General features: G+C 53.1%; 2 protein-coding genes across 2 annotated transcripts in view; one reads left to right on the top strand and one right to left on the bottom strand.

Annotated features, from left to right (window-relative positions):
- Positions 1-1,612: 1,612 nt before the first annotated feature.
- CIMIP2C (ciliary microtubule inner protein 2C) lies at positions 1,613-12,819 on the top strand. Its single transcript, XM_060116925.1, is given in 5 exon segments — positions 1,613-1,729; positions 10,047-10,302; positions 10,627-10,739; positions 12,453-12,503; positions 12,714-12,819. Coding segments are annotated over 5 exon segments (600 nt in total). The 5' UTR covers positions 1,613-1,655.
- A 3,410-nt stretch (positions 12,820-16,229) lies between these two features.
- CIB4 (calcium and integrin binding family member 4) overlaps positions 16,230-23,681 on the bottom strand; it is a 47,230-nt gene continuing 39,778 nt past the window's right edge. Inside the window, exons 5-6 of the mRNA XM_060117856.1 lie at positions 17,105-17,214; positions 16,230-16,277 (exon numbers count right to left, since the gene is read on the bottom strand). Coding sequence (XP_059973839.1) covers positions 16,230-16,277; positions 17,105-17,214 — 158 coding nt within the window. The remainder of the gene's footprint in view (positions 16,278-17,104; positions 17,215-23,681) is intronic.

A 23,681-nucleotide genomic window follows, 5' to 3' on the forward strand; every position in this document is an offset into this window, starting at 1 on the left:
TGCTCCACTTACTTCCCCCGACCCCCGACTGGGAGACCCTGGAGCACTGCACCTTTGTGTCCCCAGAGCCTCGCATGGTCTCCTGTGGATAGCAGAATATCCCATGAATGTTGACAGGATAAAAGAGTGAGCGTGGTGACCTATCTGAACAGTCTAAAGGTTAAAAAAAAAAAAAAGAAATATTAAATTTTTACAACGTGCTGGCAAGAGGTCACTCCTTTTGAATTCTATAGTCCAAGCGACCTGCAGGGTATCATAAGAGCATTCTTCCTTCCTTCTAGATGTCTCCTCCTACTCTACCCTATTTTCCTTTATCTCTTTATGTTCTAATTCCTTCTCTCTCTCTCCTTCCTCAATTCCTTCTCCCTTCTCACATTTATCTAGCCATATTGAATTAAAGAATATTTTAGGATATTGTATTTATGCAATAAAAGTGAAAGTCTAATTTAAAAAAACAACAACAACAGATGTTTAATGTCTCTTTTTAAAAAAACTAAATTCACTAACATGTTCCAACCCTAAGGCCATAAGGTGATCTTTGTAAAGCCTGGTGGCGCTTTACAGGGAAAAAAAATCTATCTCCTCCCTAGGCCCTCTGGATGTTCTCTCGTGAAGGGGGTGAGTTTCGTGAGGCCTCCTAGGGACCTGTGCATCCTTAGGAGAAAGTCCCTGAACTTGCCCTAGGTAAGGCCTGGAACTTTGCTGAACTCCGGTCAGCACACAGCACTCCTTGGCTGAGCGACTGACCCTTCTGAAACCTAAGCCAGGTCCCACTTTTTTTTTTTTTTTTTTTTTGCGGTACGCGGACCTCTCACTGTTGTGGCCTCTCCCGTTGTGGAGCACAGGCTCCGGACATGCAGGCTCAGCGGCCATGGCTCACGGGCCCAGCCGCTCCGCGGCATATGGGATCTTCCCGGACCGGGGCACGAACCCGTGTCCTCTGCATCGGCAGGCAGACTCTCAACCACTGCGCCACCAGGGAAGCCCTCACGATTGGCTTTTGCTCCTTACTTATAAAGCTCTCTTGTGGAGTAGTTTGAGAGGCAATGGGAGGTGAGAAGGAAGTTCCTACGGAGAGAGAAGAGATTAAGGAGAAAAATGTCCTTCGCTCCCAACGTTCGTGCGCACACACACACACACACACACGCACACTTAAATTACAGTGTCCTGGGCAAACATGCCAAGCGGGACACACGTCTGAAGCCCCTCCTGGAGGCCCCGCGGAACGGGGGCCCGGTGGAAAACCTTGGGGAGCAATGGCTCTTGAGGTCCCTGTGGCCACTCGGGCCCTGGGGCTGAGCCGAGCTTGGGCTGCTGCTTTGTGCACCATTTCCACCTTCGACCCGCCTCGGAGCATCACCCATCTGGCCTGGCGGGGAAGCTGAAAGATGCAAGGATGCGAAAACGGAGGCTTGGGTGGGAGCGGCGATTTGCGGGGTCACACAGGAGAGCACGTGGAGATGCGCAAACATCTCGCGGACGCACCCCGCCTGGCTGCTCCTAGAAGTGGACGGCGAGCGGGGTGCGGGGCCCGGGAACGCCGCGGCGGCGGCGCAGCGCCACTGGCGTTGCCAGGCGCACGGTTGCCGGGTAACCCGTGCTGTCGACCGTGTGGCCAGAGCGCCCGGGCTCGCTGCGCGCTCGCCGCCCCCATCATGGCCTCCCGCGGCGCGGGCACCCTACTGACCGAGTTCAACGCCGCCTACGTGCCCCCCGGCCTCATACCCGGGTAAGACCGCCGCACACCAGGCCCCGCCTGAACCTGGGGGTCAGAGCCCCTGCGGACGGTCTCTCCCCTCCTCCCTCCACCGGCCTCGAAACTCCGCCCTTTGGGGGCTGAAGGACCCCGGGGCGCCAAGCTTTCACCTGGCGGGGTGGCCTCCCCAGGGGTCTGCGCTCTCAGAGCAGGCAGTGGCTGGGCGTGGCGGGGGCTCTCCAGGTCCCCTTCGGTAGGAAGTCGGTACCCAGCGAGCGCGGAGCCCGCCGGGCCGGGATAACCGTGGTTGGGGTCCGGGTCAGGGGAAGGCGGGGGAGACGACGTGTGGGGTTGGAGTTCGGAGACGCCGGGCAGGAGCGATAGGGTGAGGAGTCCTCGAGAAGGGCGCGGGCTCTTCGACCCCCACCACAGTGCGGGCGCGCAGGATTCCCGCAACAGAAATTACCTGCTGGTTGTAGGAGCGAAGGCGACCGGGTGGGCACCCGGGAGCGGGGCTCGAAGAATCTGACAAGGCAGGACCGGCAGCAACGTTTCGTGGTGTGCGCTACCCACCGGATCGCCTCCTCCGTTCTCCCACTGACCTCACTTAATCCTCACAGAATGTTGCCTTTGAAAGCTTCCCAAGCCCCCAGACCTGCCCTGCCTTTAGCATTTTCGGATGCAAGGCAAAACCTGCTTTTCCTTTCTCTGGATGTTTTCACACTCCAGACAGCTAAGGTGCAAGTCTGACCGCTCCCTTCCATTCTTTGGTCCTTTTTCTCAAAGTGTCTGAGATTTCCACTCCCAACCTCCTCTTCCAGGGTGTGAGATTGTCTCCTCTCTTCCACCAGTCAACACAACCATTGAGGATGGGGGCTGGATTCTGAGAAGCCGCCTACACAGCACCTGCACATCTGTATTGAAAGAATGAATGAAATTAATGTCTTGAGAGTTCTGCAGGCAGGATCTCCACGTGGGTGGAAAGACACGTGCTGTCTTCTGCAAACTAAACAGACTGCAAAACAAAGCAAAGGTCTCAGTGTATATTTTGTGTGACGTTTGGGTTGTCTTGAAGCAGAATAAGGCTGACATAGAGGAGCTGTGATATTAAAATAATTTCTGCACACAGAGGTAGTACAGTAAGTAGGGGCAGGTTCTGCAGCTTTAATCCAGCCCCTTTGTGGACAGGGCCTTTCCTGGGCCTTAGAGAGCTCAAAAGCTGCTTCGGTTCCCATCAGACAAAGCTGATTTACCAGGTCACAGTTGTTTCCTGAAGTCAAGCCAAATGTGTTAGAGAAGATGACTAAGGATTTTCCTATTAATTATTTCAATTGTTTAGGCATTCCTTTGATAAAGATGTGTTGAGTGCTTGAGATGGGCCAGGTGTTGGGTTAAGACAAACAAGTCGGGGGCTGCCCTGGAGGGGTTCCCAGTCTGGTGTAAATACATAAGGTTTAGTTCAAAACCATCTCTGCAGCCTTGGATAGTGGTGTTTACACCACACTCTGGGTGTTTATCATGAAATTTGATTTCATACATTGCTATATTTTTGTCTTAAGCCCACCACAGTCTCCACTGGAACCTAACCCTCCCCCACGACTCCCCACTCTGACCCAGGTTGCGGGGAGGGAAGCTGCATGTTTCAGAAGCAATCCCAGGATACTTCTCTATCCACGCCACTCGTCTGCAGTTCCCTTGAGTGCCCTGACCTCTGACTGATCTAGAAATTATGATAATAAGTGAATCATAAATAAGATTCCAAGCATGGATGGGCTAGTTTGAGCAGCTGAGCCTGTATGTGTTACTTTCTTGGCTGGATCTTTCTGGGAGGGATGTGCTCTCCTTAAAGATTCTCATCAACAAGGAATGAATTGAGTTGTCTTATGTGTCTAAATGCTACCTTATTTGGCAACTTTGTTAACGTAATGAAAGAATCCAAGATTCCCTGCCACAGTTGGGTAATGATTATTTTGTATGTCTTTTCGAAGATGAATCACAGGATTTAAAGTGCAACCAGTCTCTTCCGACACTCAGATCGTCCTCCTTACCAGTTTTACTCATAGAGGCAGAAATACTTGCAGTGGTGACGACCTCGGAAACTAGGCAGTCCAGCCCCCCCACCCCCTCCCATTCCAGACGTGGTCACTGAGGTCTGGGGGATGGGGACTTGCCTGAGCCTCAGGCTGTTGATGGAAGAGCTGGGCTCATACCAGGTCCCTGATTCCCTGTAGTAGCACTGTGAACCCCCATGTATAAGCACCTATTATATGCCAGGCACTGAGCTGGGCTTTTTACAAACTTAAAAAAAAAAAAAAATCTTCACAACAACCCAGTTGTCAACCCAGATGCAAAACTGCCCAAGGCCTTTCATCAGGTTGCCCAGCGAGGTCTCTGTGACTTCAACACCCTACTCTCCCCAACTGCTAGCAGTTATCATCAGTTAGATCTCTACAGTGTTCAAGGCCTGATTCTGGGTACTGAGGGGAACGAGATGCTGGTCCTCAGAGAAGGATGCCCCACCTGCTCCCTTGCCGCTCTGGGCAGTACAGCCCTCAGACATTTTGCCACTTTCTGGCCCATGTGCCCTCCCTGCAGTGAGCAGGGAGCTCTCGGGTCAGAGATCCTGGGGTTGTAAGGCTTTTGGAGGGATGAGACTGGCTCAGTGAGACTCTGTGCTTCCTGCCCGCAGGTCAGATCTAGGTGGGACCCATCCCTTTGCGCTCTGCCTCCCACCACACCTCACCGGGCTCCCAGTCCAAACACTTGACCTGCCCGTGCATCCTGGGGGACAAAACAAAGGCCGTCTGCCCAGGAGGAGGTAGGAGGCCCAAATGCCCACATAACTACCTGATGCCACTCACACAGCCCTGAGGAACTGGGGAGACTTCCTAAGAACGGGGGATGGGGGGCTCCGGCAACCTGGGCTTTGTAACAGGGACCCTCCTTCTTGGCAGAAGAATCATAAGCCCATAGAGATGTGCTCCCATTTTTCAGTTCAATTCAGTAAATACTTACAGAGCATCTACTGGGTGCTAGGGATGCAAGTATGAGTAGAACTCAGCCCTCTCTCCCCATGGAGTTGACAGTTCAGAAAGGAAGAATATACTAGGGCCCAGGTAATTACAACACAGCAGAATGTGAATTGAGACATAAGAGAGGCACAAAGATCAAAGACAGCTCAATGGCAGGGACAGGCGTGGTCTATGGGGGCGTCGGAAGAGGCTCGATTGGAAAGGGGGGGTATGAAACGTACCTTGAAGGATGGAGAGGATCACAATTTGGGGAAAGGAGGAAGCATCTTCTGGATGGAGGGGATGACATGGGGAAAGGCGTGGGGAGGAGGTACCAGCAGAATATGTTTTGAAAGCAACAAATGGCCTATTTGCTCCGAGTGGCAAAGCTGGTGTTACCGAACCAAACTTGGGTCTGCTTGCCTGAACACAGTAAAACCAATCCATTGACCTGGGTTGCTGTGAAGGAAAGTGCCGCGTTTATTGCAGGGCACCAAGAAAGGAGTCCAAGTAGCTAGTGCTCAAAAGCCCCCAACTCCCCAAAGGCTTTCAGGCAAAGGTTTTTAAAGATAGGGTGAGGGAGGGGGTTTGTGGGGTGTATGATCAGCTCGTGGACATTCTTCTGATTGGTTGGTGGTGAGGTCATCAGGAGTTACCATCATCAACCTTCTGGTTCCAACCAGTCTGGGTTCTACATCCTTGCAGGCAGCATACAATTAACTTCTTCCGCCTGGTGGGGTCAGTATCTGCAAAATGGCTCAAAGGACATGGCTCAGAATATTATCTATGGTCCTTGCGGAGGAACTAGAGGTCCTTGACTTTGTTTAATGGCTGAACTATTATTATTTTGTCTTGCTTGACTGTTTTCCTTCCTTTCTGCATTTTCTCACGTCTCTGATTAAATTTATTCTTTGGAACTCTGGGAAGGCCTAGGAGGCTGAAGTTTTTCTACAGACAAGAAGCAGGCGGAGGACACGGTTGGGAATTCTGTCCCTGGAAAGCCCCATAGGGTCCTGCTCAGTTACGCTGGGACACGGAAGTGGATGATAAGACTGGAAAGACCTCTCACAGGGACCCACGTCAAGCAGGGCCTTGAGCACCTGGCCCAGTTTGTTCTTAATTTCCCAGGTGATGGGGAGCCCTTGAAGGTTGCTGCCCAAGGGAGGGATCTGATCAGAACCGAACTCAGACGGAAGTGTGTGGAGACGAGGGTGCTCTTGGAATGAGAACAGGCTGAACAGTAACAAGTTAATTAGTTAATAAACTGCTCAGGGCATCCCTGATGGTGAAGGGTAATTAATTTGAATGTTATCTGGGGGACCAAGCAGTGCTATTAAGAGGCGGGGAGGGATGGCTCCCTGTGTGCACAGTAACCACAGGGGGCTTTGACTGTGGACCGGGCTGAGCACCTTCTCCAAGCTTGTGTGGTGCGCAGGTGGGTGAGGGGCAGGGATGGATGAAGGGGTCGAGGAGGAGGTGTGAGTGTCCGTAGGGACCATTCGGTGCCCCATCGTGACACATGCCGTTACCCTCTGTCCTCTCCACCATGGCGTGCCACACGCCCAACAAAAACGGGGCTCTACCATGGAACCGCATGGTCATGCTCACAGCTCGCAAATGCAAGTGCGTACAGGGACATAGACCTACTAGTCAAGGTGTGCCCTCCGAGGGCTAAATAAATATGACCATGTGCATGGGCACGCGCGTGCGCACAGACGCGCGCGCGCATGTGCACGGGCCCCCACCCACAGCAAGAGGGACTGAATGGAATCCAGAACCCACGCAGAACCTTAGGAGGATTGCGGAGGAGAGGGCTTCTCTTCTATTGGGATGCAGATATCTTGGCATTCAGAGAAGGTGGGAAAGCAGGGAGCAGAGAAGGAGTGTGGCAGAGAGCCTGGGGGTGGCAAAGGCAAGAATCACGATGCCATGTCACTTTTCCAGAGCTCCTTTCTTTGAGGTGCGCAGACGCCCCTGTGGGTGGGACTCTCTGGGCCGGTGTGCTCGGCACACGGGAGCCCAGCGTTCCAGGAAATGGTGCCCCCGGCTTCTGGACTTCGGCCTCCTTCAGTGAACATTACTGAGCACTTGTCATGTGTCAGGGGCTGTGTAGGTTTTGAGGATAAAAGAGAACACTCATTAGCAGAGGAGCTGAGCTAATGTGGATCTTGGTGTCGATGAAGGATCGTAATCCTGCCGTGAGGCAGAGATGCTGGGCAGAGGGTGGGTGGCCAGGGGAGGCGACAGGGAGCCTGGCTCTGTGAGTGAGGGCGAGATGCCCCAGGAGGCAGGAGGAGATGCAGGTGGAGGAAACGTGTGTGAAGGCTTCGAGAGCACGTGGGGCCCCAGGGATGTGAGTAACACTTCTGGGGCATAGGGCGCCCGTGCGGAAGTGAAAAGAGAGGTGAGTCACGGTGATCAGATGATGAAAGGTCACTCTGGCATCAGTGTGGACGACAGGCTGCAGGGGTGACACTTGGTCCAGGGGACTAGCTAGGAGATCTGAGGCTGTCCAGGTGAGCAAGAGGAGGGCTGGTAGCCATGGGATGGAGGAGGGCAGTGGGAAAGTCACTAAGGAGCGAGCAAAAGCAGGACGTAGGGAGAGGTTGGATGTGACGGTTGGCAGGGTGATGCCCGGTTTCCGGTAGGTGAGATGGTGGTATAGCCAGGACGGACATGGCCAGGAGGAGCAGCAGGCTGTCTTCAGTTGTGCTGAGTCTAGGGGCCCCGGGCAGGCCCTCGGTGGGCAGCTGGGTGTGTGGATCTGTAGCCGGGAGGAGGGTCGGAGCTGGAGACACCGATCTGGGTGTCCTCGGTGTTGGAAGTCTAACGTGGACGAGCTCTCCCAGAGGGAGTGGGTCCCTGAAGAGAGAAGAGGACCCTGGGGCAACACCAGCGCCTAGAAGATGAGCAGGGGAAGAGAGCCAGGCTCCAGTCCGTCCTCCTCCATGCCGAGGTTTTCCTCAAAGCCTCCCCCGATGGAGACCCCTTCATGGAGCTCCACCAGTACTCTCCCCACCCGACCTTCAGGGGAATGGGCCTTCCCTCCTTGCGTTTAATAGCATTAGAGCCTTGACCGCCAGCACCATTCCTGCACACACACACCAGGACGCAATAAACACCGAATGAGGGGGAGGCAGGAGGAAGGAGGGCTGAGCGATGCAGGCTTTTGTATTCTCGACACCTAGCATCGCACCGGCACACAGTGGGTTCCCAATAAAGTAACTCTTAATGCCATCTGACTCTCTTAAAAAGTATTACCTGTGCAGGTAAAGAAGAACGCAACAGATCACCCCAAATCCAAACACCTAGAATTAACCTAAACATCATTTTAGGTTTCTTTTTACGTGTATATTCAGGTAAAAGGCTAAATGGATGGGTGGATGGATCGATGGATAGAAAGATAAGCGAGCAACTTTATAAAACTATGATCTTACCATACTTACTATTTTAAAATGAAAAGCATGAAATTTAATGTTACTCAGACTTAACTGAAGAGAAAGATACTGAAGTAAAATGGAAGAACAGATTTTAGATAAATGCTAATTCATCATAAAAGATCTGCATTTCCAGAAGTTCTCTCTGAGGGAGAGAGAATAAGCACCGTTAAGGGGTTAGAGTAATTACATTGTGTTATTTTCACCAACGTGTTTTGATTTTAGATGCCACGGGTTGACTATGCTTTAGAAATTCTAAGTGCACGCCCATCTCCCCTCCACCCACCCCCCAACTTTTGTTGCTAAAATTATTTTTTCCTTTGACAGGTTTTATAACATTTACATTCTATTCTGCAGCCAGCCTTCCCCTAGTAGCTGTTCCTGGTTCTCTGCACTTAAATAGATGTGAAGTAACCACCTGTCATTCTTACAGAGGTTCTACATTCCTGAGTATTTTTTTCTTTTGAATCATCTCTTAGTTGGCAGGATTTCATCATTGAGCACTGCTTTCAAGAAGAGCTTTGGGTGCTTTATTTCCTGAGTTCTTTCATACAGCTGCCTTTATACCTGGATGACTGGCCAGTTCGATATTCTTGGTTCATGCTCTTTTCTCTGCAGAGGGCTGTAGACGGTTGTTTCTTTAGTTTTCATTCTGTTGCTTCATTTTCTCTGTGCTGGAGTTTGGCAACAGCTGGTGACCGGCACCTCTTTCATCCCCTGCGCTCTGAACCACTTGAGAAAGAAGATAAAAGAGGGAAAGCTGGCGCTGGAGAATGGGGCTGACGCTGAACCCGGATGAGATAGCCAGGCTGGGCTGGGGCAGGCTTTCCTCCTGAAAGGCAGAGTGGGTCCCCCAAAACAGGGCATGGAGGAGCAGGGTGGGCTTCCTTGCTTCCAAGCCAAGGAGGGAGGGAGAGTGGGCTTCACCCCCCACCCCAGGTAGATGCTCCTCCACTTCTAATGTGGAAAAGCAAGTGAGGGCTGGAGACGGCTGGTGGACAGTTCCCTCCACACGGGACGACTCATCGCGATGAAGGAGGAAGCACCTCCCAACCGCTTGTCTTTGACTTCTTGATGGCACTGCTCTTTTTATGACAGTTCATGCACAGCACAAAGGACTTTTAGGGACTCTGCCTCTTTATCTTAGGTGATGCTTCTTCCAAATGAGTTTCTTCATCCGTGCGAAAGTTGCAGAGAGGGAGTGTGGGCCAAGGATGTTGGATTTGGCGACTGGATGATCTTATATGACCTTCATGAAAAAGCACAAACACACGTTCAAGTGACGGGTCAGAAGGAAAGCATAGGAATAGAAGAAATGAAGGCAGAAAGTGGTATAGAGGATTCCTTGGAGACATTTGGAAATAAAGGAAGAGAAAGGGTTGTAGAAAGCAGCAAGGCCAAGTGTGGAATTTTGCAATCTAGGAAAAGCTGGGTGGCACCTTGTGAGGCTGTGGTGCCGGAAGCGAGGCTACACCAAACTTGACACTCATCGCATGGCCCATGACCCTTCATGGGATAACCGCAGAACGTCACAGCTGCAGGAGGCCTCCGCATCTTCAGGCCAACGCCTCCTTCAATGGAGGGCCATCGAGGGAGAGTGATTTGCCTGCAGCCTCGCTGAGGGGGTCAGGACTGGAACCCAGGTGTCCTGGCCCCTGTGTGAGCCTCTGGTCTGGAGAGATGACCTCTGTGGGGAGGCAGAGGCCTAGAGCCTCTTTCACTTGTCCTTCCCCAGAGGCTCGAGCTGGGCCGTGTACCTTAGGAAGCCTCTCAAGGCCCGGAGGTGACCAGCGGGGCCGCTGACCTTGCCCGCAATCTTGAAGGGCGTCTCTCGGAACTGGCCTGCAGCTCTCCACCCATCTCTCCCCCCACCCCCACCCCCACCCCCACCGGCTCTCTCAGGTACCAAGGCCATGTTCCTGGCGTGGCCTTCTCCTTCGGCTCCCCCTATGACACCACCACGCTCAAGTACTTCTAGGAGCAGCACAACGCAGCCCTGGAGAAGAGCCACACTCCCTTCAGCAAAGGCGGCCACTTCCCGACCATCTTGTCCCCATACCTCAACCAAGTGCTGAGTGACCGCTGGCTGCACGCCCCCAGCTGCACCCACTTCAACCTGGACAGTAGCCGCTCGGCCGAGCTCTTGTGCTTCTAGCAGGTGGCACCCAAAGGGACACACACACACACACACACACACACACACACACACACACACAGCTTACCTGTGCCACCTACCGAGCTGGGCTTCACATACCCTACCTCTCTCTGCTGGTCCCCTGCCTTGTTTACTTGCCCTAGCAAAGCTGGTGTGGTGACAGGAGCTGAGGCTCAGGAGGACACCTAGCTGGGGACTCTTCTCTGAGGGCATTAGGGGAGACGGCCCCCACCCCCCTGCCCAGGTACAGCCAGTCAGGGGCTGCAGGTGCCCCACGTCACTCCTGCACACTTACGACCTGTCATCTCTTCCTTGGTTGAGCTGTAGATGACACAGCAGCATCGGGAGTACTATCAAGACAAGACGGGCATGGTGCCCCGGGTCCCCTACTTCGTGCTGCCTGTGAGGGAGTGGGAGTGATACCCCATCCCCACCTACCTGTGAGTGCCTGCCCTCCCCTCATCCATACATTCAACACACCGCCATAGGGCACCTGCTTTTGCCAGGCATGCAGGCCCCCAGACTGAGAAATGAGTTAAGACTTTACCCCACAATGCACAGGGCGACAGTTACAGAGCAAGAGGGTCAGGGTTTCAGCAGCCTCAGGAGGGATGCCAGGAACCTGAATGGGCGGAATCAGGAAGAGCATTTTCAGATGCCCTGGGAGTTTGGGAGCAAACCCCCTAATCCTTGCTGGCCTGAGTCTGCAGGCTTCTCCCCCTGCAATGGCAGCCTTGCAGCTACACTCGTCCAAACGCCAGCACAGCCCCTGGTGCAGCAAGGGGCGTCTGCCCTCTGGTGGACCCAGAGGGTACTACACAAAGCAGGGCTGTCTCCCCAGCCCCAGCCCAGACTCAGAAAATGTTCTTTTAGGGACGTGAACATATTTTTCAATTAAGTCCAACTGTCCCTCTAACAAATGTGAAAGGTCCTCCCTGTCCACCCTTTGCTGCTTTCATCTGGGAGAGCTTCTTCTCCCGGGGAAGGCCAGCTCTGTCCTGTGAGATAATCCGGGCATGTGGTTTCCTCACTCCCTCCTACCACCCAGGCAGGGAGATCAGAAGTCTATGCTGCGAGGTGTCTTGTGGAGTAGGGGGCATCGGGAGGTCAGTGGGCAGGTCTTGGGTTTCCAACTCTATGCTGACCCATTGCTTGCCTCAAGAGCCCCGAGACTTGCCATTGTTGTTCCTGATAAAGCAGCAACCCTTTCCATAGAGTTTAATGGTTTTTAAAGATACAATTTAACATCCTCTATAGGTTCTTCTGTGCAGGACAGATGGGTCCATTTTCTAAATATGGAAACTGAGACTCCACAATGGCCTCGGGAACTTGTGCCATGGCGAGTCTGGTTGAAGGCAGAACTGGAGGGAACCCAGATCTCCCAACGCCAACTCTAGGATTCTAGGTTGGCCGTCTCCACCCTTGGGGTGGCTCTGAGTCAGTCCATCCCTGGAGACAGTGCAGGGCCTTGTCTGGGGACACGTCTCCCCTTGAGACCTCTCCAGGCAGGATCTGCATCTCCTGCAGCTGTGGGACCCCAGGACGCCCAGCTCTGTTCCTTCTCCAAACTGCCTGGAAGCCTGTGCTGCTGCTGACAGGGTCACGTCGAACACAGAGGACCAACTAGGTGGTTGGGAGTAAGAGGGTCGGTGTCTGCGCTCAGCCTTTACCCTGATCATCTCTGTGGCCTGGAGGAAGTCCCTGTCCTTCCCTGAGGTCCACTGCTCTCACTGTCATTATCACCATCCCCATCACCACTGTCACCGTCATCATCAGTAGCAGCAGCACATTTCTTACAGCACTTGTTGAGTGTTTGCTCCTTGTTCAGCATTATGTTAAGTGCTTTGGACGCATTACTGCGTCTACTCCTAAAAACAGAGCTAGGAGGGAGGAACCGACATTAGTCCATTTTTACATGTACACTTCTAGCAGGAATTGGGCCAGAATCCACCCCAGCTTCTTGACACCTATGTCATTGCTCTTAAGCACTGTACTGCTGTGCAAACACAAGTCATTCTGACCTCGAGTGCAGGGTGACTTGCCAGATGTCAAGCTGACGAGCAGCCAGCAGGGTCAGCAGCAGCACTGGCTGGGAAATGGGCCTTTTCCCTATCTGGTTCACTGCATAACACTGGCTCCATCCTCACCCCCAGGCCTCCTCTGGGCCCAAAGAAGAAGTGGCACCTTTTAAGAGTATCCCCTGGGCTTCCCTGGTGGCGCAGTGGTTGAGAGTCTGCCTGCCGATGCAGGGGACACGGGTTCATGTCCCGGTCTGGGAAGATCCCACATGCCGTGGAGCGGCTGGGCCCGTGAGCCATGGCCGCTGGGCCTGCGCGTCCGGAGCCTGTGCTCCACAACGGGAGAGGCCACGACAGTGAGAGGCCCGCGAACCACACACACACACAAAAAAAAAGAGTATCCCCTGAGAACCTGAGGACCTACCAGACATTCCCATCAGGGAAGAGGGTCTCCCCACAGGAACAGCAGATGTAGGACTGCTGCTTTGAGTTCAGAGCATGATGCCTGAGAGCCACGGCATCACCAGGTTGGCCTTTTGGAATAAAATCTTTATCCGTGACCATCCCACGCTCCTCTCCTCTGAGCCACAGGACCACTTGGCCACAGCAGGACAGCACTGAGGGTCACACAGCACGGTGTCTGAGGGGCCTGTGGAATGCTCACCCCAGGTGTTAGAGCCAAGAAAAGGTGGTGTCAGCACCCCGCTGGACCCACACACCTCTCCCCTGAGGGCTGTAGGGCTCCTGAGTCTCAGTGGCAGGTCACTCAGGCACAGAGTGCCTCCCATCTGCTTCCAATGGGATAATCAAGGAAGTCCCATCATGCCATGTCTGAGAATGAGGGTGCAGTGACCCTGGAATGCTTGCGCTGGTGTCAGATGCAAAGGAATTCCCACTTGAGCCTCGGCTCAGCATCATTTCATTCACACAATAGCCTGTGAGAGAGGCGGTGTTGCCCCCACTTTACTGATAAAGACACCAAGGCTCAGAGGTGGAAAGAATTGTCCAAACTCACGCAGCTGAGAAGTGGCACAGACAGGATTCGAACCTAGGCCTTTCTGACACCCAAGCTCTGCTATTTCCACTACGCACTCTGCTTGTGGTCCATGTGGGGTGGGGATAACGCAGATCCCGGAGGGCCCTGTGGTGCCTGAGAGAAGAAACCACTTTCGGCATTCTGCCCAGACTGGCAGGGACAGTTTGATTTGGGACCTACCCCTGGGACTGTTTCTAGAAGGGGACAAGAGGTAAGGGACCCGAGACTAAGACACTCTTCAAGGCATCACTGTATATCAGGGACCCTTACGCCAGAGTGGACACTGGGTTCCTAGGTCACATCTGGACGTAGCCTGGGAGGTTCAGGGTCTGGAGGCCGCTGCTTCCTACCTCCTGGGAGGCCTCCTGTCTGCGGGACAGGACACAGGATGCGGGAGGCAGCCCCTCTGGAGAGAGGATCTAGAATGGGAACCTTGGGTCAGGTGTGTACCCACACCATAGGAATTCTCCAACATTCCAGAACCTCCTGGATTTGATCAAGGGACTCCATCAAGAAAGGGCTCTTATTTCCCCTAAATGGGTGAAATGGGCTCTTATTCCCCCTAAAGGCAAGGCAACCACAGCAGGTTCAAGTACACGGGAGGGTGAAATAGACCTTCCCCTGTGAGCCAGCATTTAGACACCTCCTCCCCTGAGGACAGTGTAAACAAGAAAAAACATGTGCCCATCAGGTAGGCATCTGACAGCTTTCAGAGACCCCCTAAGGGGCCTCTCCTGTGTGCCAGACCAGCTTGGCCCCAAAGAGCCCCTGTGGTGGCCAAATTCATTCCAGGGCTTGGCTGAATAGCAAAGCAAATAAACCCTGATCGCTGGTCACACACTGTCGCGTCCCGAGGGTGCAGGGGTGCTGAGGGGGGCCAAGATGTCTTGGGAAGCCAGGCGCCAATTGGAAAGACTGCTCAACGCGTAGCTCCATACAGCTTGCACCCGAGAGGCGAGAAGAGAGGCTGGGCGGAGGCTCCAGGGAAGGGAGGGCAGGACGTGTATTTTCCTGGTGAATTTCATCCCATTTGGCCTGGTCCCTGCTGGGACATGTGTTGACCTCAAAAGGACTGGCCATCCCAGTCTTGGCATCACTGGCGAACTTAAGCCTTGGAATGAGCAGTTCTTAATAAAAAGTATGTCTATATGACCCTGCACTCAAAAAATGATGAACTGATGGAAAAAGGGAAAGGCTTTTCTTCTGCTTTATTGAATAAACAATATTCTAGAAGTGAGGGAGGGATGGGGACAAAGTCATTCTTCTAATCAGATTTCCCCAGGTGCCTGCACGGGGTTGAATTCCTAGTTCCAGGGGTCCCCCTCAAGGCCGCCAGAGCAGGTATTTGAGGCCACATCAGCATCCCCAGTAGTGAATCCGAAAGGAGCTGAAAGAAAGAATTCCATTAGCCACCTCGAGCCTGCAGTTGTAAAGCCCCCTCTAATTTCTGGGTTCACACCTCGTGTGTCCCTTTCTCTGAGTGGTGGCCAGTTTGCAGCTCTTCCAAGCCAACTCAAAGCCTCCTTTGAGCAGCTCTAGAATGCAAAGGCTGTCAGAACCTTGTGGTGCTGGAACCAGTGGAAAGAAATGGGAGAGATTCAAAGAAAAAACTCAAGGCAGACAGGATTCCATCTCCAGTCATGTGCTGGGCTGTTATGGAGGAAGAGGAATTACCTCGGTTAGGGGGGTGGTCCAAGTGTGGATCCTCTTTTAGAGAGTCTGCCCAGGCTAAGCCCTCTGGCAACCATGTTGGAACGGAGGGCCCTCTGCTCTGGCCAGGCAGTTGGAAGAGGGCTGGACACCTGCCTGGAGCTGGCCAATCAGATTCTCTGAGAACTTGGAGCCAGAGCTGAGGGGCATTCACTGAGGGTCATTCAGAGCCAAATAGACATAAACCTGACCGCTGTGGAGGCCACATGTGGCCTCACGTCTGACAAAGCAGAGATTGCTGGTTGCACATAAAGCAAAATCCAGAGTTGCTGAGGACAGAGGCAGGGACTCTGGGCCCCTGACCAGGTGCTCTCTGAGGTCTAGCTGTTTTTGTTCTTTTTTGAATGGTTTGTTAAACCATTTTGAGTGGGCATTCTTCCTTGCTCCCAAAATCACCTAGACTGAAGACCAAGGGCAGAATAGGGCCCAGGAGTAGCAGACACAGGCAAACAGATGCAGCTCAGTGCGAGAAGATTGCCCTAAAAGGACTGTTCCTCAAGAAATGGGCTGCCTTCAGCGGTGGTATGTTTCCCACAACTGGAAGGACCCAAATAAGACTGTTAAATACAGCCAGTATGGAGACGGCCAGTTGTCTCAAAGGAGTTTGGACAGCTAACAAGCATTAAGGCCCCTTTCCGCCTGATGGAAGGTTTGGAAATGCTTGAGCTCTTCCCTGAGCTCCATCACCAGCATCTTCATCCCTGCCGCTCCCCCCCACATTTCCATGCCAATCCCCATCTCCCAGTGACCACTGGAGGTTGTGGTGGCAGGGCAGCAGGACCAACAGTGGCAAGGGCAACTCCCCAGGTCAGTCCTGGAGCCCAGCGGGCTTTGCGTTGGCTGTAGAGGGACCGCGCCTGAAGTCTGGACCACCCACGTCGTTTGCAAAGCCTGGAATGCAATCTCCCCTTTGCCTTTTGAAACCCCACTCCCTGTCTCTTTCCAGGTTACCTCATTTCTCAGAAGCTCCGGTTTTGCTGATTCTGAAAGAATCTGCGAATTGCCCTGGAAACTCATGACCTCACTGGGAAGACCAAGGTGTCCCATTGGCCGAGGGAGACTGGGGGCGGGCCTTCTTGTCCCCCACTATGCTGGGCATCCCCTCCTCACTCCAGAACACCTTACTTCATGAAGTCTGGAGATTTGGCCATCGCGTGTTCAAACTCTCAGAAAGACAGCATGTTGTCATTGTCCAGATCTGACTCATTCAGGACCTGGACAGGGGTGCAGAAGGAGCCAGAGAACAGAGAATCAGAAAGGGAGATGGGGGCACAGGCGTGGGGTGCAAGCACCACATGCTGAGTGCTACCATAAGCCAAGCTCTCGCTGGGTGCTTAGCATCCCTGGAGTCCCCTGGGAGGCAGGTGCTCTATCCCTGCCCCAGACAAGGACACGGAGGTGCAGAGAGATGAGGTCATGTGCATGGCTGTCTGGGACCTTGTGGGCTGGTCTCATCATGGGGAGAGTCCTCTTGGTGCCTCCAGGACAAACTTGAGAGTGAGAACGGATGTGGGGTGATGGACAGGGTGACATCCCCCACCTGCTCTTGTCACCCAGTCACAGGCAGGGGCTCTGCACTGCATGGGGCTCAGTCAGGGTGGGGAGACAGCGATGAGCCCTCATGGTTTTATCTGCTCCTACTTCCCATCCAGACCAAAATGTTCTCATGGTCTTAGGACAAATGGGTGCATGGTTGTCTTCATGTCCTGCTATACTTTGGACTGTCACTCTAGGACATCTGTGCATTGTGCTGGAATAATGTAGGAGAGGGGATGTTGTGAAGTGTGCATCTGAGGCTGACCTGCTGTTGGCCCACCTGCCTGCAGTGGCTGCAGTGTTGCTGGGAGGGCCCCTTGGGGTGGGCTACAGATCTGGAGACCCAGGAAGGGAGTCACGATCCTGGAGGAAGGACAGAAAATTGGGAGTAGTTGCTTCCAGTGAGCACCCATCCCTCAGTGCCCCTCACCCTGCCTGCCATCAAGAGGCTTCAGGTGATAGCGGGGCCCACGCCAGCCACCGTCCCGCAGCCCAGGGCACACACGTGGCTGGTGAGGTTGGTCAGCAGGTCCTCTGACACGTCGTCGCTGCTGAGCAGTCGGAGGATGATCCTCTGCAGGTCCTCCTCGTCGATGAAGCCGTTCTCATTAAAATCTGCAAAGAGGAGGCAGGGCCTGAGAGGAAGGGTGAGAGGAAGGGGGCTTCCTCGGCCTCCAAGAGTCCTGGGGCCATGGCACCAGCCAGGACCTACAGACTCCCACCAGCCCCTGGGAGGCCCCGCAGAGCCCAACTATACCAGGTGGGCCTAGAACCTGGGACTCAGGGAGACCTGGGCAGGCCTAAGGGGTGGGGCTCAGCAACAGCAGGGCAGGCTGCAGGCAAAGGTGGTGCTTAATAATAATAATAATAATCATAGGCATTGGTTAGGTCTGTACTACCTGCTCAGACTTTTCCTGAGATCTTCACCTGTTTTAAGTCACTGAATCTTCACAATTAACTTTTTATGAGTCTCACTTTACCAAAGGGAAACTGAGGCACAGAGGGTTTTCTGTTTTGTCCACACAGCCAGGAAGTGGAAGGCCTGGCATTCAGACCTGGCTAGGCTGGTCCCCGGGTCCCACATCTACCATCATGCTGTGGAAATCCCAACCCTGGAACTTACAAGTGAGTATATGTTTTGGTGGCTAGGAGTTGGGTAGCAAGGAGGAGTAGGAAGCAGCCTGGCTTTGGAGCCAGAGGACCTGGGCACAAGTCCCTGCTCCTGTCACCCTGCATCAGGCACAGAGATGCACCAGGCTGGGTCCTGCCGACAAGGAGCTCCCAGGCTGGGTTGTGGTGCAGGGGAGACTGTCAGGTACCCGAGTGGCTTGGCTCCAGGAAGAGAGGAACAGGCATCCCAAGGACGCCAAGCATTTCCAGATGGGTGTGTTCTTGTCTAGTTGGGGTTGGGGGTGTGAACGAGGAAGACTTCTTGGAAGAAGAAGCATCAGAGGAGGACTAAATGGCTTGGGACTGCAGAAATGGCAATTGGAGGAGGTGTCAGGGTCAGGGTCACTGGGGACAGTGGCAGAGAAAGAACAACGTCAGGTGATCAGTTAGTTTTGAGGGGAGTGGAGGCTTGGGAGAAGGTCAGGGGTTGTCTGGAAGGTGAGCCAAACTGCAAAGGGCCTTGAATGTCAGGATGACGTTCTAGACAGCCCTCCCCTGGGACACCCAACACAGTCCCTGAACCGCTCATCAGCCATGTAGTAAATGCAGTCAACTTAGGCGGGTACAATAATTACCACCATGACAAACAGAGGTGCCAGGCTATGGTCTAAGTGCTTTGTATTTCACTGCATTTAATTCTCATGACACAGATGCAGAAACTGAGACACACAGAGACTAAATAACCACGTTTACTTCCTTAATCTCATTTCAGCCTATTACCTCATCAATATGCTGATGAATCCCAAATTTGTGTCTCCAGCCTGGGCTTCTCCCTGAACTCCAGGCTCATATATCCACCTGCGTTCCTGCCCTCCCTACCTGGAGGACTAACAGTTCTCTTAAACTCAACCTGTCCAAACCCAACTCCTGATACGCCCCCCTCCGCCCTGGCCCCTAACCTGCAGCGCTCAGAGCTACCCCTTGGCGAATGGGTAACTCCACCCTTCCGGTCTCTTGGCCAATCAGGTTGGAGTCATCCTTGACTGTCTCCTCCCCTCCCAGCTCTAGCTCCAGAGGCAGTAAACCCCGCCTGAGGTCTTCTCCTCACTGCACTGCCTCCACCCTGGTCCAGCCGCCATCACAGCTCTCTAAGACCCCGCAGCAGCCTCCTGACCAGCTTCCCTGTTCTCAGTCTGCCCCCTTCGGTCTCTTCTCCACTCAGCAGCCAGAGTGGTCCCGTTCAGCCTTCACAGCCTCCCATCTCAGCCAGAGGACAGCCCGGTCCCGACAGTGACCCCTGAGGTCCACCCTGCCCTGCCTCTTTGCCATTCCTCCGTCGGGCCAGGCACGCTCCTGCCTCAGGACCTTTGCACTGTGGTTCCCCCTTCCTGGAACACACTCACCCCAGAGTTCCTTTGGGTCTTTATTCCAATGCCAGCTTCCCCCCAGGGCACTGCTCAGAACCTGTCTCAAATTACACTTCCTGTCCCTTTCCCTGCTTCATTTTCTCCCAACACCAAAGACTACCTAATACACGATATGTTTCACTTGTCAGTTTGTTTATTTCCCTCCACCAGAACATAAATTCCACGAGGGCAGAAAGTTTTATCTTTTGGTCACTACTGTATTCCTGGCTCCTAGAAGAGTGCCTAGAACAGAGCAGGTGCTCAATGAATATTTGTTGAGTGAGTGAATGAATGAACTACCCAAGGTCACACATTGGTAAGTGATGAAAACAAGAGGAAACCCAGGAAGTCTGACTCTAGGGTCAGTCTATGTCCTCAATCACTCATAACTCTAAAATGTCCAATTTTTAGCTGGGCCCAGAGTGGAGGAGTGCATTTGCTGATGTCATGGGATCCTTCTGCGGTAGAGCCAAGACTTTTGTCTCTGTTTCCCAAGGACGGGTATGGATGTGGAAGGTACAACTAAGCACCGAACCCCTTAAGCAGGTGGCTCTCCCCTGGCTGGATGTTGATCAGCCACAGGGGCCGGAGGCTAAGGCCCAAGATGTTCACCTGAGCTCTCCCTGCACAGCTCTGCTATGACACGCCATGGGTAATGGATCAGATCCAGTTGTGGGGGGCATGCAGAGGGACCAGCACTGGACTGGAGGGAGTGGGTCCCCGCAGTGACATTGCACTGCTGATGAGAAGCTCTGCAGCCTCTCCCTGAGCCCCCGCATTGTCCCCAGGAGTCCTGCTGGCCCAGCTCCCATATGCAGAGACTGCAGCAAAGCGACATGGCTTTGGTCCCAAGCCATCTGAAAACAGAATAATTTGCTGGAGTAAAATGTAGTCCTGGACAGTTCCCCTTCTTTGGTGGTGCAAGGGCAGAACAGCCTGGGAAAGGGCTGGGGGCAGGGAGCTCTAGGCTACTGGCCAGTCCATGTGGCCTCAGCAGCCTCATGACCTGCGTCCGGCCACTCTGGGGAGAGGAGGGTCTTCTTCTTGCTGTTTCCCAGCAACGAGGGAGATTAGAGAGCTGGTGGGCTCAGCCTTCATGTCCCCCCAAAAGCCTCTGACCATCCTCATCCCAATCTCTCTGTCATGTTATTCCTTGCAATTTACAAAGTACTTTCACAAAAATTAGCTCATTTGATTGAGTGAGGCAAGGCAGGCTTTCACCACTATTCCCACGGGAACTGAGGTTGCCTCTTCGCCTCTCCCAGCCACTCGCATCCCTGTGTCAGATCCTGGGAAGGTCTGGGAAGATCCGCTGCTGGTGCTCTGGCACCTGCCTGAGGGTAATTCACAACTGGTGGAAGCCGTGCTGACTGGAGCAGGAAAGCAGTGCTGGGATGCTGGTCTCTGACAGGTAGAAAGTCTCCCCAGAGGTGCTGAGAGAGGGGGATCGATAAGCTGGAGGCCAGGAGGGTCCCTCAAAGCAGAAACTGGAGCCCAGTAGGTATGTCCTGGTCAGTGTGGCTGGCCTGCTGGACTTGACCGAGAGCCATTCACGCCTTCCTTCTTCCTAACAGGATTGCAATTCTTGTTCACGATGACACCATGTCCAGCTTAAAATACTCAGCCTTCCAGTCTCCTTTGTGGCTATGCGTGACCATGTAACACAGTTCTGGCCAATGAAGTTCTGGCCAAAGTTGCTGGGTGGAGCCTCCAAGAAAGTTTGTAAAAGAAGAGTAGACTTCATCTGTGGCTTTGAACGTCCATTTTGTCCTTATCCCCTCTCACGTCCCTTTTTCTTCCTGCCTGGAATGACGAGATGCCTGTAGGCACAGAAAATATCTTGTGCCTCTGAGGACAATAGTCCCATTAAAGATGGGAGATTAAGAGGCTTGAAGGAGCCAGGCCCTTGGTTACTTCCTGGAGACATTACCTCAGCTCTGGACTGCCTGAATCCAGGATTTTTTTTTAAACAGGGATGTTCTTACACATAATTAAGTGCAATCCTAACTGATACAGTAGGTCAGAGCAGTAGTTCTCAAACTCTGCTGCACCTTACAATCACCCTGGTGGTGCAGTGGTTAAGAATCTGCTTGCCAATGCAGGGGACACGGGTTCGAGCCCTGGTCCGGGAAGATCCCACATGCTACGGAGCAATGAAGCCTGTGTGCCACAACTACTGAGCCTGCGCTCTAGAGCCCTCAAGCCACAATTACTGAGCCCATGTGCCGCAACTACTGAAGCCCGTGTGCCTAGAGCCTGTGCTCTGCAACAAGAGAAGCCACCACGATGAGAAACCCACACACCGCAACGAAGAGTAGCCCCCGCTCGCCGCAACTAGAGAAAGCCTGCATGCAGCAACAAAGACCCAACACAGCCAGAAGTAAATAAGTAAAATAAATAAATTTATATGTATAAAAAAAAGAATCACCCAGAGAGTTTTAGAAAAGCCCACCAACCAGGGCATACCCAACACCATTACATCAAATCTCTGCAGCTGGGACCCAAGCAACCATAGGCCTTAAAAACTCCAGGGGTAATCCCAGTGTACAGCCATGTGGGAGAACCAGTGGGTTAGAGCCATGCTTCTGAAACTACAAGGTGCAGAGGAACCACCTGGGGGTCTTGTTAAAAGGCAGATTCTGATTCAGTAAGTGGAAGGTGAGACCTGAAATTCTGCATTTCTAGCAAGCTCTCTGGCAACGTTGATGCTGCTGGTGCAGAGGCCACACTTGGTGTAATGAGGGGTTAAAACACTGAGTTAGGTCTTCAGACTTTGGCTAAGAACCATCATCAAGACCATCACCAGCACCATCCTCTCCTTTCTTCCTCCTTCTCCTGACCCTTCTTTTTGTTCCTCCTCTTCTTCCTTCACTGCTACGACTATCACCTCAATTTATAGAGCAGCCATCGCGGGCCAGGCACCAGGCTCAGAGATTCACACATCCCATCTCTAATCTTGCTGACAGCTCTGTGAGGTAACAAATCTTCCGAGACCAAAGAGAATTCAGATTTGCCTGAGTCTAGCTGATGAAGCCTTGGAGTTTATGAGTCCCTAGGCATCTATTTGCACTGCTGATTTGCATGAAGGCTCTGTGCTTTTTGTTTTTGTACTTGAGCTCAAGGAGGAAGGAAACAGCCCGAGGGGACCCTGGAGAGAGGGCGGGGAGGAAGATACAAGGACAGTGTGGGGGACAGGGAGTGTCTGCTCCTCGATGTGACCTGAGGACCCTGTCTGACTTCTCAGGAGGAGGGATATTCTCCCCAATCCTGAGCTGAACACAATTGAGCTCCTGAGTCTTGAACAGCAAGAGAACCTGCTACTCTTCTAGTTCCCTGAAGGTTTGGGTGCTTTTGTTTGTTTAGCTCTAGAAACCACGGAAAGACAGTTGAGGCAGACATCTTTTGGAACATCTGCCCAGCCTACTCTTTTTTTTTTTTTTTTTTTGCGGTACACGGGCCTCTCACTGTCGTGGCCTCTCCCGCTGCAGAGCACAGGCTCCGGACGCGCAGGCCCAGCGGCCATGGCTCACGGGCCCAGCCACTCCGCGGCATGTGGGATCCTCCCGGACCGGGGCACAAACCCGTGTCCCCTGCTTTGGCAGGTGGACTCTCAACCACTGCGCCACCAGGGAAGCACTGCCCAGCCTACTTTTTACCATTTCTGAGCAGCATCTCCACACCCCCGTGGTTGGCCTCTGGAGCCATGTTTATTTATGTGACTCTGCTTCTTGGTTGTGGTTTAGTGGACAAGGTTGGTCCCCTAACCTAGGGACAGCTGGATCCCTGGTTTGGCTGAGCCAATCAGCATCTCTTGAGAAAACAGAAGTGAGAAACAGAGATGCTTGTGGCTGGTCAGTCATAGTGAAGCCCGAAGGCCAGGAGGCCAGGGTGGTCATCTTTGGCCCATAGGCACAGAGGCATAAAAATCAGATCATCAGAAAGAGAAGGTGTGCAGAGAGAAGCAGAGATGAGAGACCAGGCAGCAATAGAGAGAAAAGGAGAAAGTAGCTACCTCGCTTCCTGACCACTTTCCAGCTGCATCCCAGGCTCTCGGGAGGCCTGCTTCACGTCTACCATGGGCTCCACACTGCTTATAGTGAACAAGCTCTAGTGCCCTCCTCCCCCCATGATCTGCACCTCTTGGCGTTCACGCTTCTGTATAATCCACATACCCCTCTTGTGTGGGTGGGCACTTACTTCTAAGCAATGGAATTTGGCAACAGAGATGTCATTTCCTGATTACAATATGTTATATTGCCAGCAGACTGGCTCCAGAGACTCCCCAGTTGTCTTTCAAGAAGCAAGTGGCCATGTTGGAAGGTCCATGTGACGAGGAGCACAGGTCACCCTCTGGAAACTGAGGGCAGCCTCCAGTCAACAGCCAGAGAGAAGTCAGGGCTCTAAGTTCTGTAGACACAAGGAAATGAATTCTGCCAACAATTGGAGTGAGCTTGTAAGTAGATTCATCCCCCATCAAGCATTCTCTAGGCGAGCATGCAGGCCAGCCAAAGCCTTGACTGCAGCCTTGTGAAACGCTAAGGCAAGGACCTGACTAAGTTGTGTCCA

The sequence above is a fragment of the Mesoplodon densirostris genome, chromosome 14 (genome assembly GCF_025265405.1).
Source record: "Mesoplodon densirostris isolate mMesDen1 chromosome 14, mMesDen1 primary haplotype, whole genome shotgun sequence".
Lineage (NCBI taxonomy): Eukaryota > Metazoa > Chordata > Mammalia > Artiodactyla > Ziphiidae > Mesoplodon > Mesoplodon densirostris.